Source organism: Polyodon spathula, chromosome 29, assembly GCF_017654505.1.
Source record: "Polyodon spathula isolate WHYD16114869_AA chromosome 29, ASM1765450v1, whole genome shotgun sequence".
Taxonomy (NCBI): Eukaryota; Metazoa; Chordata; class Actinopteri; order Acipenseriformes; family Polyodontidae; genus Polyodon; species Polyodon spathula.
In genome coordinates this window covers 1,495,138-1,515,925 of record NC_054562.1, presented here as the reverse complement: position 1 = coordinate 1,515,925, position 20,788 = coordinate 1,495,138, and the positions used below count along the sequence as shown (strand labels likewise).

General features: G+C 46.8%; 2 protein-coding genes across 2 annotated transcripts in view; one reads left to right on the top strand and one right to left on the bottom strand.

The window, feature by feature from the left end:
• Nucleotides 1-587: 587 nt before the first annotated feature.
• Nucleotides 588-20,788, top strand: part of LOC121302114 (hemicentin-2-like) — a 250,009-nt gene continuing 229,808 nt past the window's right edge. Inside the window, exons 1-5 of the mRNA XM_041231935.1 lie at nucleotides 588-691; nucleotides 962-1,306; nucleotides 3,818-4,165; nucleotides 10,041-10,385; nucleotides 11,487-11,834. Of these exons, the coding sequence (XP_041087869.1) occupies nucleotides 637-691; nucleotides 962-1,306; nucleotides 3,818-4,165; nucleotides 10,041-10,385; nucleotides 11,487-11,834 (1,441 nt within the window). The 5' untranslated portion in view covers nucleotides 588-636. The remainder of the gene's footprint in view (nucleotides 692-961; nucleotides 1,307-3,817; nucleotides 4,166-10,040; nucleotides 10,386-11,486; nucleotides 11,835-20,788) is intronic.
• On the bottom strand, nucleotides 17,424-20,527 carry timm10 (translocase of inner mitochondrial membrane 10 homolog (yeast)). Its single transcript, XM_041232137.1, has 2 exons — nucleotides 20,315-20,527; nucleotides 17,424-17,811 (listed from the first exon to the last, which is right to left on the bottom strand). The coding sequence occupies exons 1-2, from the start codon at nucleotides 20,383-20,385 to the stop codon at nucleotides 17,607-17,609; spliced, it is 276 nt and encodes a 91-aa protein (XP_041088071.1). The 5' UTR covers nucleotides 20,386-20,527; the 3' UTR covers nucleotides 17,424-17,606.

The window sequence follows — 20,788 nt, the reverse complement described above, 5'->3', positions numbered from 1 at the left end:
ACTGAACCTCCTTGTGCTCCGTCCTTCGGATGAGACGCCAAACAATCGAGGTCCTATTGGAAGAGACTCTGCAGCATCCCCTGACTCACTGTGTGTGTGTGAGAGACCCTGAGCAAGTCACTGAACCTCCTTGTGCTCCGTCCTTCGGATGAGACGCCAAACAAACGAGGTCCTATTGGAAGAGACTCTGCAGCAGCCCCTGACTCACTGTGTTTGTGTGAGCCCCTGTGTGTGTGAGAGACCCTGAGCAAGTCACTGAACCTCCTTGTGCTGCGTCCTTCAGATGAGACGCCAAACAAACGAGGTCCTATTGGAAGAGACTCTGCAGCATCCCCTGACTCACTGTGTGTGTGTGAGAGACCCTGAGCAAGTCACTGAACCTCCTTGTGCTGCGTCCTTCAGATGAGACGCCAAACAAACGAGGTCCTATTGGAAGAGACTCTGCAGCAGCAGCGGTTGTTGATGATGCAGAGTTCACCCCCCCTGGTATCTGCAAGTCTCCTTGAAGAAAAACATCTGCTGAGTGATTCCTTAATAATAATATTTCTCAATCGAAACTTCCCCATTCAGCTCAGTGACTTCCCAGCAGACAGGCAGGAGTCTGTGCACTGGAGCACTGCTGTGCGGCTCGACACAATGGAGCGAGGGCTACTGGTTTCACTGGTTATACTGGTGTGCTCTCCCAGCAGGGGTGAGTACAGGGCACTGGGAGGGAGGGAGCGGGTGTGCTTGTATATTCTCAGTTGGAGTGGTTCACTCAAAGATTCACTGAGCGAAGTCTGAGCCACCTGAGAATTATTCATGCTGGAAAAAGAAACTACTTTATTGTCCTCTAACGAGAGCCTCCGTCACAAAGATTAAAATGTTTTAGTTTTATCTTTTGATTGAATCAAGTTTTTTCTGTTTTTCTCTCTGAAATGTATTTCCTGTTCTCTCTCTCTCTCTCTCTCTCTTTTTCCAGGGCTGTCTGGACCCATTATAACTCAGGACCCGGGCTCTGTGACTGGCACAGAGGATGGAGAGGTCACTATACCCTGCACTGTGATAGAGGGTCCTCCAGGACTAGTGAGATGGTACAGGGACACTGGCAGCGGCAGACAGCATCTTTACTCTACAGGAACCCCTCCGCCCAATGAGAGAAACGACCCCCGCGTGTCTCAAGTACATCAAAACCACCCCACAGATCTCTCCATTCGAATTGTGAGGCTGACCCTGCGTGACTCAGGAATGTATTACTGTGAGAAATACACAGTGTTTGATGGGACCCTCATTGCTAGCGGTGCAGGGAGCAGGCTGAGTGTGCAAGGTGAGTGTGTCTCTCTGATCACTTCTAGTATCTTTGCTGTGGCTCCTGTAGTGCAGACATGTCAGGTGATTCTGATCCAGCTGAATGTACAGCAGGCATTGTGAGCACAGCTCCTAGTGTCTCTACAGTGCTGTTAATCATTTACATCTACAGCAGGCATTGTGAGCACAGCTCCTAGTGTCTCTACAGTGCTGTTAATCATTTACATCTACAGCAGGCATTGTGAGCACAGCTCCTAGTGTCTCTACAGTGCTGTTAATCATTTACATCTACAGCAGGCATTGTGAGCACAGCTCCTAGTGTCTCTACAGTGCTGTTAATCATTTACATCTACAGCAGGCATTGTGAGCACAGCTCCTAGTGTCTCTACAGTGCTGTTAATCATTTACATCTACAGCAGGCATTGTGAGCACAGCTCCTAGTGTCTCTACAGTGCTGTTAATCATTTACATCTACAGCAGGCATTGTGAGCACAGCTCCTAGTGTCTCTACAGTGCTGTTAATCATTTACATCTACAGCAGGCATTGTGAGCACAGCTCCTAGTGTCTCTACAGTGCTGTTAATCATTTACATCTACAGCAGGCATTGTGAGCACAGCTCCTAGTGTCTCTACAGTGCTGTTAATCATTTACATCTACAGCAGGCATTGTGAGCACAGCTCCTAGTGTCTCTACAGTGCTGTTAATCATTTACATCTACAGCAGGCATTGTGAGCACAGCTCCTAGTGTCTCTACAGTGCTGTTAATCATTTACATCTACAGCAGGCATTGTGAGCACAGCTCCTAGTGTCTCTACAGTAACTCTCTCCTCTCTTTGAGGCGCCGCTGCTTTGCAATTCTGAATGTACTTGATCTACAGCTCTGGACAGTTTGCAGGGAGTTTGCAGTGTGTTTGCAGGGAGTTTGCAGGGAGTTTGCAGTGTGTTTGCAAGGTGTTTGCAGTGAGTTTGCAGGGAGTTTGCAGTGTGTTTGCAGGGAGTTTGCAGGGAGTTTGCAGGGAGTTTGCAGTGTGTTTGCAGGGAGTTTGCAGGGAGTTTGCAGTGAGTTTGCAGTGTGTTTGCAGGGAGTTTGCAGGGAGTTTGCAGGGAGTTTGCAGTGTGTTTGCAAGGAGTTTGCAGGGAGTTTGCAAGGAGGTTGCAGGGTGTTTGCAGTGAGTTTGCAGTGTGTTTGCAAGGAGTTTGCAGTGTGTTTGCAAGGAGTTTGCAGGGTGTTTGCAGTTTGGAGTTTGCAGTGTGTTTGCAGGGTGTTTGCAGTGTGTTTGCAGTGTGTTTGCAGTGTGTTTGCAGGGAGTTTGCAGGGAGTTTGCAGTGTGTTTGCAGGGTGTTTGCAGGGTGTTTGCAGGGAGTTTGCAGTGTGTTTGTAGGGAGTTTGCAGGGTGTTTGCAGTGAGTTTGCAGTGTGTTTGCAAGGAGTTTGCAGGGTGTTTGTAAGGAGTTTGCAGTGAGTTTGCAGGGAGTTTTCAGGGAGGTTGCAGTGAGTTTTCAGGGAGGCTGCAGGGAGTTTGCAGTGAGTTTGCAGTGAGTTTGCAGTGAGTTTGCAGGGAGCTTGCAGTGAGTTTTCAGGGAGGCTGCAGGGAGTTTGCAGTGAGTTTGCAGTGAGTTTTCAGGGAGGCTGCAGGGAGTTTTCAGGGAGGTCGCAGTGAGTTTGCAGTGAGTTTGCAGGGAGTTTTCAGGGTGTTTGCAGGGTGTTTGCAGTGAGTTTGCAGTGAGTTTGCAGTGTGTTTGCAGGGTGTTTGCAGTGAGTTTGCAGGGAGGTTGCAGTGAGTTTTCAGGGAGTTTGCAGGGAGTTTTCAGGGAGTTTGCAGGGAGTTTGCAGTGAGTTTGCAGGGAGGTTGCAGTGAGTTTTCAGGGAGTTTGCAGGGAGTTTGCAGGGAGTTTGCAGGGTGTTTGCAGTGAGTTTGCAGTGTGTTTGCAGTGAGTTTGCAGTGTGTTTGCAGGGAGTTTGCAGGGAGTTTGCAGGGTGTTTGCAGTGAGTTTGCAGTGTGTTTGCAGGGAGTTTGCAGGGAGTTTGCAGGGAGGTTGCAGTGAGTTTTCAGGGAGTTTGCAGGGAGTATGCAGTGAGTTTGCAGGGAGTTTGCAGGAAGTTTTCAGGGAGGTTGGAGAGAGTTTGCAGGGTGTTTGCAGTGAGTTTTCAGGGAGGTTGGAGAGAGTTTGCAGGGTGTTTGCAGTGAGTTTTCAGGGAGGTTGGAGAGTTTGCAAGTCTGACGCTGTGTGTCTCCTCCCTCTTTTTAAACAGGCTGTGGTTGTTTGGTTCTTCTAAATAACAGCAGAGCAGATCCTATCAGTAAGATTTCAACACCTCTCTCTCTCTCTTTCATTTTATTTTATTGTTCTGCTTTTTGTCTCTTTGCAACTACTTGGCTTCTGTAGAGATCATTAAAATAGATTTCCTGTTTCCTCTCCTCTCCTCTCTCATCTCCCTGTTCCCTCTCCTCCACTCTCTCTCTTCTCCTCTCTCATCTCCCTGTTCCTCTCCTCTCCTCTCTCATCTCCCTGTTCCTTCTCTCTCCAGCGTTGCCTCCACCCATTATAACTCAGGACTCGGACCCTGTGACTGGCACAGAGGAGGGTGAGGTCACTTTACTCTGCACCCTGTCCAGAGAGGGTCCTGCAGGACTAATGAGATGGTACAAGGGCACTGGCAGCAGCAGACAGCATCTCTACTCTACAGCAGCCCCTCTGCCCAATGAGAGAAACGACCCCCGCGTGTCTCAAGTACATCAATACCACCCCACAGATCTCTCCATTCGAATTGTGAACCTGACCCTGCGTGACTCAGGAATGTATTACTGTGAGAAATACACAGTGTTTGATGGGACCCTCATTGCTAGCGGCGCAGGGAGCAGGCTGAGTGTGCAAGGTGAGTGTGTCTCTCTGATCACTTCTAGTATCTTTGCTGTGGCTCCTGTAGCACACAGACATGTCAGGTGATTCTGGTCCAGCTGCATGTACAGCAGGCATTGTGAGCACAGCTCCTAGCGTCTCTACAGTGCTGTTAATCATTTACATCTACAGCAGGCATTGTGAGCACAGCTCCTAGTGTCTCTACAGTGCTGTTAATCATTTACATCTACAGCAGGCATTGTGAGCACAGCTCCTAGTGTCTCTACAGTGCTGTTAATCATTTACAGAGGAGATTAGAGTCTCAGATCTCCACTATAGACTGTATTAAACAGAAGGGCTGTTCTCAATACAACCCCTAACGATAACCCTAACTCTCTCCTCTCTTTGAGGCGCCGCTGCTTTGCAATTCTGAATGTACTTGATCTACAGCTCTGGACAGTTTGCAGGGAGTTTGCAGTGTGTTTGCAGGGAGTTTGCAGGGAGTTTGCAGGGTGTTTGCAGGGTGTTTGGAGTTTGCAGTGAGTTTGCAGGGTGTTTGCAGGGTGTTTGCAGGGAGTTTGCAGGGTGTTTGCAGTGAGTTTGCAGGGTGTTTGCAGGGTGTTTGCAGGGTGTTTGCAGGGAGGTTGCAGTGAGTTTGCAGGGTGTTTGCAGGGAGTTTGCAGGGAGTTTGCAGGGAGTTTGCAGGGAGTTTGCAGTGAGTTTGCAGGGAGTTTGCAGTGAGTTTGCAGGGTGTTTGCAGGGCGTTTGCAGGGAGTTTGCAGGGAGTTTGCAGTGAGTTTGCAGGGTGTTTGCAGGGAGTTTGCAGGGTGTTTGCAGGGAGTTTGCAGGGTGTTTGCAGGGAGTTTGCAGGGTGTTTGCAATGAGTTTTCAGGGAGGTTGGAGAGAGTTTGCAGGGTGTTTGCAAGGAGTTTGCAGGGAGGTCGCAGGGTGTTTGCAGTGAGTTTGCAGGGTTTTTGCAGTGTGTTTGCAGGGTGTTTGCAGTGAGTTTTCAGGGAGGTTGCAGGGAGTTTGCAATGAGTTTGCAGGGAGTTTGCAGGGTGTTTGCAGTGAGTTTGCAGGGTGTTTGCAAGGAGTTTTCAGGGAGGTTGCAGGGTGTTTACAGGGTGTTTGCAAGGAGGTTGCAGGGAGTTTTCAGGGAGGTTGCAGAGAGTTTGCAGGGAGTTTGCAGTGAGTTTTCAGGGTGTTTGCAGTGAGTTTTCAGGGAGGTTGGAGAGAGTTTGCAGGGTGTTTTCACGGAGGTTGGAGAGAGTTTGCAGGGAGTTTGCAGTGAGTTTTCAGGGAGGTTGGAGAGTTTGCAAGTCTGAAGCTGTGTGTCTCCTCCCTCTTTTTAAACAGGCTGTGGTTGTTTGGTTCTTCTAAATAACAGCAGAGCAGATCCTATCAGTAAGATTTCAACACCTCTCTCTCTCTCTCTCTCTCTCTCTCTCTCTCTCTCTTTCACTCTCTGTCTGTCTCATTTTATTTTATTGTTCTGCTTTTTGTCTCTTTGCAACTACTAGGCTTCTGTAGAGATCATTAAAATAGATTTCCTGTTTCCTCTCCTCCACTCTCTCCTCTCCTCTCTCTCATCTCCCTGTTCCCTCTCCTCCACTCTCTCTTCTCCTCTCTCATCTCCCTGTTCCTCTCCTCCACTCTCTCCTCCACTCTCTCCTCTCCTCTCTCAGCTCCAGCCTGTGTGTGTGTGTATCTGTCTCAGTGATTAATCTCTCTCTCTCTCTCTCTCAGAAGCTCCCTGCAGCTCCAGCCTGTCTCTCATGTCGGTGTTTCTGCTCGTGAAGCTCGGTCTCCTGGCCGCCATCAACGCCTTTCTCTTTGTTCTTCTGAAAGTGGAGCAGCGCAGACTGGTGAGAGCTGACAGAACTATCAACAGAGACTCCTCATTAAAACAGCAACACCCCATCCCTCAAGATCCCTCAAGATCACTAACTGAGCCCCAGCCACTCCCCATTCAAACTGTTTCAAACAGGAACCCCACAATCTCTCAGCTAGCTGAACCCCAGCCACCCCCCATTCAAACTGTTTCAAACAGGAACCCCACAATGTCTCAGCTAGCTGAACCCCAGCCACGCTCTTCCAAGCTGCACCCGGATATCCCGCCTCTGGGGTGTGAAACGATATTGACTGATGTGTTTGTGTTTTGCAGAAACGTGTGGATGCAGAGTGAGGCGGGGGACCCCTGCACTGAGGAGAGGAGAGGAGAGGAGAGGAGACAGAGGAGAGGAGAGAGAGAGAGAGAGGAGAGAGAGGAGAGGAGGAGGGGAGAGGAGAGAGAGGACAGAGGAGAGGAAAGAGAGCAGAGAGGAGAGAGGACAGAGGAGAGGAGAGAGAGAGGAGAGGAGAGGGGAGAGGAGAGAGGACAGAGGAGAGGAAAGGAGCAGAGAGAGAGGAGAGGGGAGAAGATTTACTTTCTGATACACTTGTTAAACATTTCTTTCTTTATTTTTTTGCAATAAAACAGTTTTCAGCACCAGTGCCTCTGTGTGAATTTGTGTGAGAGACAGTGTGTGTGTGTGAGACTGTGTGTGTGTGTGTGTCAGAGTGCCTCTGTGAGTCAGTGATTTGTGTGAGAGTGATTCAGCGTGTGTGTGTCAGTGCCTGTGTGTGTGTCAGTGTTGTTACAGGACCTTTTAAATCCATTCAATAATACATTCTGGAATTATTTTAAACACAGGGCAGTTTACAGTGAGTGCTGATAATAATAACACTGCTAGAATCCAATATGAACTAGGAGGCCGTGTATAATAATAACACTGCTAGAATACAATATGAACTGGGATGCCGTGTATAATAATAACACTGCTGGAATCCAATATGAACTAGGATGCTGTGTATAATAATAACACTGCTAGAATCCAATATGAACTAGGATGCTGTGTATAATAATAACACTGCTAGAATACAATATGAACTAGGATGCTGTGTATAATAATAACACTGCTAGAATACAATATGAACTAGGATGCCGTGTATAATAATAACACTGCTAGAATACAATATGAACTAGGATGCTGTGTATAATAATAACACTGCTAGAATACAATATGAACTAGGATGCCGTGTATAATAATAACACTGCTAGAATACAATATGAACTAGGATGCTGTGTATAATAATAACACTGCTAGAATACAATATGAACTAGGATGCCGTGTATAATAATAACACTGCTAGAATACAATATGAACTAGGATGCTGTGTATAATAATAACACTGCTAGAATACAATATGAACTAGGATGCTGTGTATAATAATAACACTGCTAGAATACAATATGAACTAGGATGCCGTGTATAATAATAACACTGCTAGAATACAATATGAACTAGGATGCCGTGTATAATAATAACACTGCTAGAATCCAATATGAACTAGGATGCCGTGTATAATAATAACACTGCTAGAATACAATATGAACTAGGATGCCGTGTATAATAATAACACTGCTAGAATACAATATGAACTAGGATGCCGTGTATAATAATAACACTGCTAGAATACAATATGAACTAGGATGCCGTGTATAATAATAACACTGCTAGAATACAATATGAACTAGGATGCCGTGTATAATAATAACACTGCTAGAATACAATATGAACTAGGATGCCGTGTATAATAATAACACTGCTAGAATACAATATGAACTAGGATGCTGTGTATAATAATAACACTGCTAGAATACAATATGAACTAGGATGCCGTGTATAATAATAACACTGCTAGAATCCAATATGAACTAGGATGCCGTGTATAATAATAACACTGCTAGAATCCAATATGAACTAGGATGCTGTGTATAATAATAACACTGCTAGAATCCAATATGAACTAGGATGCTGTGTATAATAATAACACTGCTAGAATACAATATGAACTAGGATGCTGTGTATAATAATAACACTGCTAGAATACAATATGAACTAGGAGGCCGTGTATAATAATAACACTGCTAGAATACAATATGAACTAGGATGCTGTGTATAATAATAACACTGCTAGAATCCAATATGAACTAGGATGCCGTGTATAATAATAACACTGCTAGAATACAATATGAACTAGGATGCTGTGTATAATAATAACACTGCTAGAATACAATATGAACTAGGATGCCGTGTATAATAATAACACTGCTAGAATCCAATATGAACTAGGATGCTGTGTATAATAATAACACTGCTAGAATACAATATGAACTAGGAGGCCGTGTATAATAATAACACTGCTAGAATACAATATGAACTAGGATGCCGTGTATAATAATAACACTGCTAGAATACAATATGAACTAGGAGGCCGTGTATAATAATAACACTGCTAGAATACAATATGAACTAGGATGCCGTGTATAATAATAACACTGCTAGAATACAATCTGAACTAGGAGGCCGTGTATAATAATAACACTGCTAGAATACAATATGAACTAGGAGGCTGCAAGTTAGCATCACAGCGAGTTATATCTGCAGTGACAGATCAGCAATGCAATAGTGCTGGATAGCGCGTCAGCTGAGTATCCAGTGACGAGGCGCTGAGGGCAGGCGAGTCCAGCGCAGACCAGCAGGGGGCGATCATGGGGTCTACACAATTGGATCCTGGTTTTATATATAATAAAAGCTCCCGTTTGGAATTGCACCCAGTCCCTTGGAAAACTACCCTTGGGAAAGTAAAATACCGGATCGGAAAACACTCGCCAGTCGAGAGATGTGAAGACGCGCCGCCAATGCTGTCGTCACCAGCCCCCTCCCCCCGTTGGTGTCTCTCAGAAATCACAAAGTATAATTGAGAATAATTCCCACCCTGACCCCCTGAATAGGAGACTCCTGGGGTCTGGTCGTGATTGTATATCACAGATCCTTTATCTAATCAACAGGATCACATCTTCTGCTCTGTTGTGACTGTAAAAACAATAAATAAAAAATAAATTTAAAGTCCCTATATAATATATATATATATATATAATATAATATTATATATTATATATATAGGTATATATCCATCATAAATTATATTTTAGAGCAAAGGTGGCCCTGTGAACACACTTCTTACAAGGTAATATTAATTGCCGTATAAATTGTCGAGATTTATGAAGAGGAATCTGTGGAGAAAAAAACAGCTAAATTATTATTATTATTATTATTATTATTATTATTATTATTATTGATATGGCTTAATAGATTTTTTATGTTTGAAAATATATATATTTTTTTAAATAAATTTGAATTTTGTATTTTGGTAAACTGAGATGATGTTGAGGTCAGCGAGCGCTGTCCTGTTTAAATGTAATTTTAAAGTTTAAATTACTGGTCCCATCAAAGAGACAGATATTAGGTCAACATTAAAAGCTGTGATAGAAAACTTATCAAAGCTTTCACTTCCGTTATAAAATGATGAAAAGGTTTAGCAAGTTCCTCCTTTGGTAAAATGTTAACTGTAAAGGGTGAGAAGCAGCTTTGTGGAGTTCCTCCTTCTCCAGTGAGGTTCCAGGCACAGTGTAAGTCTGAGTGCAGTTCTGCTGGGGGAGTCACTGTGCGGCTCGACACAATGGAGCGAGGGCTACTGGTTTCACTGGTTATACTGGTGTGCTCTCCCAGCAGGGGTGAGTACAGGGCACTGGGAGGGAGGGAGCGGGTGTGCTTGTATATTCTCAGTTGGAGTGGTTCACTCAAAGATTCACTGAGCGAAGTCTGAGCCACCTGAGAATTATTCATGCTGGAAAAAGAAACTACTTTATTGTCCTCTAACGAGAGCCTCCGTCACAAAGATTAAAATGTTTTAGTTTTATCTTTTGATTGAATCAAGTTTTTTCTGTTTTTCTCTCTGAAATGTATTTCCTGTTTTCTCTCTCTCTCTCTCTCTCTCTCTCTCTCTCTCTCTCTCTCTCTCTCCAGGGCTGTCTGGACCCATTATAACTCAGGACCCGGGCTCTGTGACTGGCACAGAGGATGGAGAGGTCACTATACCCTGCACTGTGATAGCGGGTCCTCCAGGACCAGTGAGATGGTACAGGGACACTGGCAGCGGCAGACAGCATCTTTACTCTACAGGAACCCCTCCGCCCAATGAGAGAAACGACCCCCGCGTGTCTCAAGTACATCAAAACCACCCCACAGATCTCTCCATTCGAATTGTGAGGCTGACCCTGCGTGACTCAGGAATGTATTACTGTGAGAAATACACAGTGTTTGATGGGACCCTCATTGCTAGCGGCGCAGGGAGCAGGCTGAGTGTGCAAGGTGAGTGTGTCTCTCTGATCACTTCTAGTATCTTTGATCAGATCAGATCTCCACTATAGACTGTATTAAACAGAAGGGCTGTTCTCAATACGACCCCTAACCCTAACCCTAACTCTATCCTTTCTTTGAGGCGCCTCTGCTTTGCAATTCTGAATGTACTTGATCTACAGCTCTGGACGGTTTGCAGGGAGTTTGCAGGGAGTTTGCAGGGTGTTTGCAAGGAGTTTGCAGGGAGTTTGCAAGGAGTTTGCAGTGAGTTTGCAGTGTGTTTGCAAGGAGTTTGCAAGGAGTTTGCAGTGAGTTTGCAGTGTGTTTGCAAGGAGTTTGCAGTGTGTTTGTAAGGAGTTTGCAATGAGTTTGCAGGGTGTTTGCAAGGAGTTTGCAGGGAGTTTGCAGGGAGTTTGCAGTGTGTTTGCAAGGAGTTTGCAATGAGTTTGCAGGGTGTTTGCAAGGAGGTTGCAGGGAGTTTGCAGTGTGTTTGCAAGGAGTTTGCAGTGTGTTTGTAAGGAGTTTGCAATGAGTTTGCAGGGTGTTTGCAAGGAGGTTGCAGGGAGTTTGCAGGGTGTTTGCAGTGAGTTTGCAGTGTGTTTGCAAGGAGTTTGCAGTGTGTTTGTAAGGAGTTTGCAATGAGTTTGCAGGGTGTTTGCAAGGAGGTTGGAGAGAGTTTGCAGGGTGTTTGTAGTGAGTTTTCAGGGAGGTTGGAGAGAGTTTGCAGGGTGTTTGCAGTGAGTTTTCAGGGAGGTTGGAGAGTTTGCAGGGAGTTTGCAAGTCTGAAGCTGTGTGTCCCCTCCCTCTTTTTAAACAGGCTGTGGTTGTTTGGTTCTTCTAAATAACAGCAGAGCAGATCCTATCAGTAAGATTTCAACACCTCTCTCTCTCTCTCTCTCTCTCTTTCACTCTGTCATTTTATTTTGTTGTTCTGCTTTTTGTCTCTTTGCAACTACTTGGCTTCTGTAGAGATCATTAAAATAGATTTCCTGTTTCCTCTCCTCCACTCTCTCCTCTCCTCTCTCTCATCTCCCTGTTCCCTCTCCTCCACTCTCTCTCTTCTCCCTGTTCCTCTCCTCTCCTCTCTCATCTCCCTGTTCCTTCTCTCTCCAGCGTTGCCTCCACCCATTATAACTCAGGACTCGGACCCTGTGACTGGCACAGAGGAGGGTGAGGTCACTTTACTCTGCACCCTGTCCAGAGAGGGTCCTGCAGGACCAGTGAGATGGTACAAGGGCACTGGCAGCGGCAGACAGCATCTCTACTCTACAGCAGCCCCTCTGCCCAATGAGAGAAACGACCCCCGCATGTCCAGAGTATCTCCAAACCAACCCACAGATCTCTCCATTCAGATTGTGAACCTGACCCGAGATGACTCAGGAATGTATTACTGTGAGAAATACAAAGGCGGTGATGGGACCCTCATTGCTAGCGGCGCAGGGAGCAGGCTGAGTGTGCAAGGTGAGTGTGTCTCTCTGATCATTTCTAGTATCTTTGCTGTGGCTCCTGTAGTGCAGACATGTCAGGTGATTCTGATCCAGCTGAATGTACAGCAGGCATTGTGAGCACAGCTCCTAGTGTCTCTACAGTGCTGTTAATCATTTACATCTACAGCAGGCATTGTGAGCACAGCTCCTAGTGTCTCTACAGTGCTGTTAATCATTTACATCTACAGCAGGCATTGTGAGCACAGCTCCTAGTGTCTCTACAGTGCTGTTAATCATTTACATCTACAGCAGGCATTGTGAGCACAGCTCCTAGTGTCTCTACAGTGCTGTTAATCATTTACATCTACAGCAGGCATTGTGAGCACAGCTCCTAGTGTCTCTACAGTGCTGTTAATCATTTACATCTACAGCAGGCATTGTGAGCACAGCTCCTAGTGTCTCTACAGTGCTGTTAATCATTTACATCTACAGCAGGCATTGTGAGCACAGCTCCTAGTGTCTCTACAGTGCTGTTAATCATTTACATCTACAGCAGGCATTGTGAGCACAGCTCCTAGTGTCTCTACAGTGCTGTTAATCATTTACATCTACAGCAGGCATTGTGAGCACAGCTCCTAGTGTCTCTACAGTGCTTTTAATCATTTACTGAGGAGATTAGAGTCTCAGATCTCCACTATAGACTGTATTAAACAGAAGGGCTGTTCTCAATACGACCCCTAACCCTAACCCTAACCCTAACTCTCTCCTCTCTTTGTCCCATTTCCAGAGAAATTTCGTCCCCCTGTCATTGAGGGTCCACAGGGGAGAGTTTTAGCCGGGAATGCCGTGCTGTTAACCTGCCGGTCGAACGGACCCCTGGGAACGAAATTCACCTGGAAGAAAAACAATGGATCCGTCCCTGGAGAACAGAAAACTGTCCAGCTGCAGACTGCTAAAGAAGACATCAGATCCACTGTTACCTGCGAGACTACACACCCCACAACACAGCAAACACTGTCGTCTGAACCCTACAGCCTGGGAGCAAGCATCACTGGTGAGTCTGTGCATTGAACTGGCTGGATCTCAGATCCCAGTACAGCACAGTGCTGTTGCACTAGACCAGACTGTATTGAATTAGCTGACTCTCAGATCCCCAGTACAGTACAGTGCTGTTACACTAGACTAGAATGTACTGAATTAGCTGGCTCTCAGATCCCCAGTACAGCACAGTGTGTTAGACTAGACTAGACTGTATTGAATTAGCTGGCTCTCAGATCCCCAGTACAGCACAGTGCTGTTACACTAGACTAGACTGTATTGAATTAGCTGGCTCTCAGATCCCCAGTACAGCACAGTGCTGTTACACTAGACTAGACTGTATTGAATTAGCTGGCTCTCAGATCCCCAGTACAGCACAGTGCGGTGTGTTTGTTACACTAGACTAGACTGTATTGAATTAGCTGGCTCTCAGATCCCCAGTACAGTACAGTGCTGTTAGACTAGACTAGACTGTATTGAATTAGCTGGCTCTCAGATCCCCAGTACAGTGCTGTTAGACTAGACTAGATTGTATTGAATTAGCTGTCTTTAACTCTAAGCTAAAAAGTCAAAATGCAATCCCAGCCCTGATTGACAATGCAATCCCAGCCCTGATTCTCAATGCAATCCCAGCCCTGATTCTCAATGCAATCCCAGCCCTGATTCACAATGCACTCCCAGCCCTGATTCTCAATGCAAACCCAGCCCTGATTCTCAATGCAATCCCAGCCCTGATTGACAATGCAATCCCAGCCCTGATTCACAATGCAATCCCAGCCCTGATTCACAATGCACTCCCAGCCCTGATTCTCAGTGCAAACCCAGCCCTGATTCACAATGCAATCCCAGCCCTGACTGACACTGTAATCCCAGCCCTGATTGACAATGCAATCCCAGCCTTGATTCACAATGCAATCCCAGCCCTGATTCTCAATGCAATCCCAGCCCTGATTCTCAATGCAAACCCAGCCCTGATTCACAATGCAATCCCAGCCCTGACTGACACTGTAATCCCAGCCCTGATTGACAATGCAATCCCAGCCCTGATTGACAATGCAATCCTAGCCCTGATTCTCAATGCAATCCCAGCCCTGACTGACACTGCAATCCCAGCCTTGATTGATAATGCAATCCCAGCCGTTTCACAATGCAATCCCAGCCCTGCTCCTTTAGAAACACGCAGCACACTCACCACAGCTTCCTGCTCTGTGTTTGTCTCGTTGCTCCAGTTAAACCCGACATCTCCATCAAAGCGAATCCAGAGAGAGTGAAAGTGAACGAGTCCGTCTCCCTCACCTGCCGTGCACGTGGCTTCTACCCGGGGAGGGTCAATGTGTCCTGGGTCCAGCAGGGCGGCGCTGAGGAGCTTGCTGCAGAGAGGGGAGAGAATGTGGAGAATGAGGACGGGACCTTCAGTAGGGACAGTGTGCTGAATGTCACTGTCACTCAGGAGCTCAGTGCAGCCACAGTGAGCTGCAGGGTTCAGATAGAAGGACTGCTAGAGACCGTTCAGAAGGAACACACATTGGTAATGACTGATCCCATACCCGATCCAGGTGAGACACAAAATGGGAGGTGGCTGTGTGGCATTAAAAAATACTCCCCAAATCTTGTCAGTTGTGATTTAGGAGCTCTTGTTTCTCTGCAGTTAAGGGCAGCTCCAGCCTGTGTGTGTGTGTATCTGTCTCAGTGATTAATCTCTCTCTCTCTCTCTCTCAGAAGCTCCCTGCAGCTCCAGCCTGTCTCTCATGTCGGTGTTTCTGCTCATGAAGCTCGGTCTCCTGGCCGCCATCAACGCCTTTCTCTTTGTTCTTCTGAAAGTGGAGCAGCGCAGACTGGTGAGAGCTGACAGAACTATCAACAGAGACTCCTCATTAAAACAGCAACACCCCATCCCTCAAGATCACTAACTGAGCCCCAGCCACCCCCCATTCAAACTGTTTCAAACAGGAACCCCACAATCTCTCAGCTAGCTGAACCCCAGCCACCCCCCATTCAAACTGTTTCAAACAGGAACCCCACAATCTCTCAGCTAGCTGAACCCCAGCCACCCCCCATTCAAACTGTTTCAAACAGGAACCCCACAATCTCTCAGCTAGCTGAACCCCAGCCACCCCCCATTCAAACAGGAACCCCACAATCTCTCAGCTAGCTGAACCCCAGCCACCCCCATTCAAACTGTTTCAAACAGGAACCCCACAATCTCTCAGCTAGCTGAACCCCAGCATTCAAACAGGAACCCCACAATCTCTCAGCTAGCTGAACCCCAGCCACCCCCCATTCAAACAGGAACCCCACAATCTCTCAGCTAGCTGAACCCCAGCCACCCCCATTCAAACTGTTTCAAACAGGAACCCCACAATCTCTCAGCTAGCTGAACCCCAGCCACCCCCCATTCAAACAGGAACCCCACAATCTCTCAGCTAGCTGAACCCCAGCCACCCCCCATTCAAACTGTTTCAAACAGGAACCCCACAATCTCTCAGCTAGCTGAACCCCAGCCACCCCCCATTCAAACTGTTTCAAACAGGAACCCCACAATCTCTCAGCTAGCTGAACCCCAGCCACCCCCATTCAAACTGTTTCAAACAGGAACCCCACAATCTCTCAGCTAGCTGAACCCCAGCCACCCCCATTCAAACTGTTTCAAACAGGAACCCCACAATCTCTCAGCTAGCTGAACCCCAGCCACCCCCATTCAAACTGTTTCAAACAGGAACCCCACAATCTCTCAGCTAGCTGAACCCCAGCCACCCCCCATTCAAACAGGAACCCCACAATCTCTCAGCTAGCTGAACCCCAGCCACCCCCATTCAAACTGTTTCAAACAGGAACCCCACAATCTCTCAGCTAGCTGAACCCCAGCCACCCCCCATTCAAACAGGAACCCCACAATCTCTCAGCTAGCTGAACCCCAGCCACCCCCCATTCAAACTGTTTCAAACAGGAACCCCACAATCTCTCAGCTAGCTGAACCCCAGCCACCCCCATTCAAACAGGAACCCCACAATCTCTCAGCTAGCTGAACCCCAGCCACCCCCATTCAAACTGTTTCAAACAGGAACCCCACAATCTCTCAGCTAGCTGAACCCCAGCCACCCCCATTCAAACTGTTTCAAACAGGAACCCCACAATCTCTCAGCTAGCTGAACCCCAGCCGACCCCCATTCAAACTGTTTCAAACAGGAACCCCACAATCTCTCAGCTAGCTGAACCCCAGCCACCCCCCATTCAAACAGGAACCCCACAATCTCCAGCTTCAAACTGTTTCAAACAGGAACCCCACAATCTCTCAGCTAGCTGAACCCCAGCCACCCCCCATTCAAACTGTTTCAAACAGGAACCCCACAATTGTGTTTTGCAGAAACGTGTGGATGCAGAGTGAGGCGGGTGAGCCCTGCACTGTGGAGAGGACTCATTACTGTATTGTGAATCGGTACAGCCTTGGCTAGGACTACACAGCTCCCAGCATGCCTCTGCACCCATGACAATGGTGAGGGATGCTGGGAGCTGTAGTTTAACTGCAATGCTCTGGGCTGGGCTGTATTACACTGTTTTTGTTCAGTCTGTGTTGCTTCGACTGCGAGTTCAGGAGCTGCTCTTCAGTTCTAACTGCAATTCCGTAGTTATTGTGTTGTAAATCAGTACAGCCCTGGCTAGGACTACAGCTCCCAGCGTGCCTCTGTACCCGCAGCAATGACAAGGGATGCTGGGAGCTGTAGTTCTTTAACTGCAATTTATTGGGCTGGGCTGTATTATGTTGTTTTGCTTTGACTGAGTTCAGGAGCGGAATAATTAATAATAAAAGATGATTGAAATGTGTGGGGTTTTTTTTCCCCGTTTTGGGTCTTTGTGGTTTAAACCCGTCTCTCCAGAGGAAGGGCAGCGTTCAGCTGCTGGATTTTGGGGTTCATTCAAATCCAGAACAGCTGAATGAAGCGTTGAAACCGGACTGCGCCTCTCAAACTACCGTTTACCTGGAAATAACGAAGATGAAGAGAAACTCAGGGCTTCAAGGGTTAACTTCTGTTTTAATGAAACAAATCAATCAATAAACAAGAACAATCCGATACAGTGAAGGAGAGCATGACCCCCCCCCCCCCCCCCACCCTCACATCACAACAACTGATAATGAAACAGCCAGGATCCACTGCAACACCAGAGAACAGAGAAATACAACTGAACGCAATCAGCACCTAACGATTCCACTGGAAAGCTCTCAGTGTCTTCAATGTAAATACTGAGATCATGACAAAGACTTCTAGCGGAAACATTTGCCATTGAGTTCACACTGAAGACACTGAGAAAGACTTCTAGTGGAAACGTCTGTCACTGAATTCGCACTGTCGAGGGCTGCAATAGCTCTGGATAATATAGAAAAAACAAACTTGAGCATATAAAAACACAACAATCCAGACAGTCTGCTTTCAAAGCTGAAGGAGGTGGCAGAGCATTCACTTGCGCACAGCAGTGTGATCCAGTCCAGGTTTCACTACCAGCTTGATTAGCCCCAGTGTGCCTAGGGAACAAGCTCAGGTGTGTCTTATTATTAAACTCCTAGTGAAAGCAGGACTGGATCACACTGCTGTGCAGCGGGAGTCTGATTATTAAACTCCTAGTGAAAGCAGGACTGGATCACACTGCTGTGCAGCGGGAGTCTGGAGTCTTGAAGTTTGAATTGAGTCTCTCTGGTGAGTGTGTCAGGGTGGGGGGCGTGGTCCGAGCCGTGACCTCGCTGGAAGGGGGCGTGTCCTGGCGCATGAGCTCATCACTGGGGCCCCGCCCCCTGCTGCTGCATGCTTTTCATCAGCTCCTCGTCCTGCACAGACAGCTCAGTCAGCTTGCGGCCCATCCTCTCGTGAACGTCCAGGTACTTGGAAACGCAACGGTCCAGACAGACCGCCTCCCCCTTCGAGAGCTCCGCCTCCTTATAGTGGGGGGGCACGCACTTCCTGTGACACGCGCCCGTCATCCTGCGAGACAGAGCGAGAGAGAGGGTGAGCAAACACACCTCTACAATATCACAGAGAGAGACGGGGAGTAAACACACTTCTGCAATATCACAGAGAGAAAGAGAAGAGAGGGGGAAGGAGTAAACACACCTCTACAATATCACAGAGAGAGAGGGAGAGATATTGAGAGGGGCTGAGGGGGAGTAAACACACTTCTGCAATATCAGAGATAGACGGGGGGAGAAGGAGAGGGTGGAGTAAACACACCTCTACAATATCACTCATATACAGAGATAGACGGGGGGAGAGAGGGGGGGGGGGAGTAAACACACCTCTACAATATCACTCATATACAGAGATAGACGGGGGGAGAGAGGGGGGGGGGGAGTAAACACACCTCTACAATATCACTCATATACAGAGATAGACGGGGGGAGTAAACACACCTCTACAATATCACTCATATACAGAGATAGACGGGGGGAGAGAGGGGGGGGGGGGGGGTAAAGACACCTCTACAATATCACTCATATACAGAGATAGACGGGGGGAGAGAGGGGGGGGGGGAGTAAACACACCTCTACAATATCACTCATATACAGAGATAGACGGGGGGAGTAAACACACCTCTACAATATCACTCATATACAGAGATAGACGGGGGGAGAGAGGGGGGGGGGGAGTAAACACACCTCTACAATATCACTCATATACAGAGATAGACGGGGGGAGAGAGGGGGGGGGGGAGTAAACACACCTCTACAATATCACTCATATACAGAGATAGACGGGGGGAGAGAGGGGGGGGGGGAGTAAACACACCTCTACAATATCACGTTAATATACTCTATACAATATCCTCTCATCATACCCCCCATTTGTGTGGAGAATGTTTATGGTGAGTCATTTGTGGGGGAGTAAACCCCTCTCACAATATCACTCAGTGGAGATGTAGTGGAGACGTGGGTAGTTATGAGGGGGGTATAGTCCCTATCACCTCTACAATTCACCCCATATACAGAGATTAACCGGGGGGAGAGAGGAGGGAGGGGGGGGAGTAAACACACCCCTCGCTACCATATCACTCATATGGTTGAGATATAGGATGAGAGTCCTATCTTGACCCCTGGCCTTCTCAACCCCTACAATATCACTCATATAACAGAGATTATTGAGTAACTGTTAGTAACACACCTCTACAATATCCCCCATCATACAGAGATAGAGATGTTAGAGGGGGGTAGAGATGTCTCTAACTCATATACAGAGATAGACGGGGGGAGAGAGGGGGGGGGGGAGTAAACACACCTCTACAATATCACTCATATACAGAGATAGACGGGGGGAGAGAGGGGGGGGGGGAGTAAACACACCTCTACAATATCACTCATATACAGAGATAGACGGGGGGAGAGAGGGGGGGGGGGAGTAAACACAGATGGTAGGAACTGGTCAACACCTCTACAATACCTCCACTTATCATCTCTATCATGCTTATAGTGGGTGGGAGTCTACTATACCCATTATGTGTGGGGATGTTACACATAATGCCTCTACAATATCACCTCTATATACAGAGATCTTTTGGTTGCTTTGAGAGAGGGTAGGAGAGGGGGGAGGATAAATGCTTTTAGCACCTCTCACAGTACTCATATAACAGATGCAGAGAGATACAATATAAGAGTGTGGGGAGTAGTAAACACACCTCCTCCCCCCATATAATTTAGATATAGACGGGTGGAGAGAGGGGGGGGTGTGGAGATGTTAGTAAACACATGTCTCTATCTCAACCCTATACACTCTCTATATCCAAGCCCCACGGCGGGAGTCAGAGGTGTGGAGATATGTATACATTGATCTACTATGTCCTCACTAATATCCCTCCCCTCATACCCCCCCCCTCATTTGGTGGGGGATTACACACGATCAAGCATACACAGAACCCAGACGGGAGTGATTGGGTCGTAACATCATCATCTCCCCAGGTTTAATCATATTCATGGACGGGGGGAGATGTTAGCGGGTGTCCAATCCGACAGTAGCAGATCTACATATCTCTACAAGATTAGACCGGGACGCCCGCACCTCTCCCCCCCCTCATTTTGTGGGAGATTTATAGACTGAGTAATATGTCTCTATCCAAATGGGGAGTAAACACACCTCTACAATATCACTCATATACAGAGATAGACGGGGGGAGAGAGGGGGGGGGGGAGTAAACACACCTCTACAATATCACTCATATACAGAGATACAGTAAACTGCCAAACAATACAATCAAAAGGAAAACCACAACGTTAATAAAATCAAAGAAACGCAACGAAACGCCAGCTTGCTTTAGGATACTAAAATTAACAAACAAATCAACAAATTCATTAATTAATTAAACGTCCTTCTATTTTATATTTTATAATATCCCTCAGAGGAGTAACGAGCGCTAAATAAAAACGCCAATGCGTGCCAGCCTCACAGTTATACAGAAAGGGGATGATAATAATAATAATAATAATAATAATAATAATACCGGTTGTACATGTCTGACATCATCTCCACTTCCAGTTCCGCAGCGAGCTGCTGCGCCTTCATTGGGTCCATTTCCCGGTTTTGCTTAATCAATCGCGTTAAAGTATTTATTAAATGTATTAATTTGGTTTTTAACACTCGAGTAGTTTAACCTTCACTCCCTCGGCGTGTGTCGCGGCGTGCACTCACATGCGCTGTCAATAAAGTTTTCCAAAAAAAAACTACCACCGAGTTCTCAGCGCCGACAGGCTAGGCGGCGCCTCGCTCCGTGTTGGGAAGGAGGGGAAGAGCGACGCCCGGCGGCCGCTGGTGGAAACGCAGCTTAACCGCGTACCAGTAACTTCACTGGTTTTATTATTGAGATCAATAGATTTAAAATATGAATTTGGGATATTGGTGATTTTTTTTTTTTCATTTATGTTTAAAAAGAAACAAAAAACGTTTTAATTGGAAGTTCAAAATTTGGGAGCCTAAA

Bases quoted from the DNA above. Each gene is read 5' to 3' on its own strand.
- timm10 (XM_041232137.1), bottom strand. From the start codon at position 20,385: ATGGACCCAATGAAGGCGCAGCAGCTCGCTGCGGAACTGGAAGTGGAG. The intron at 17,812-20,314 runs GTATTATTATTA...TCTGTCTCGCAG, and splicing joins ATGTCAGACATGTACAACCG to GATGACGGGCGCGTGTCACA.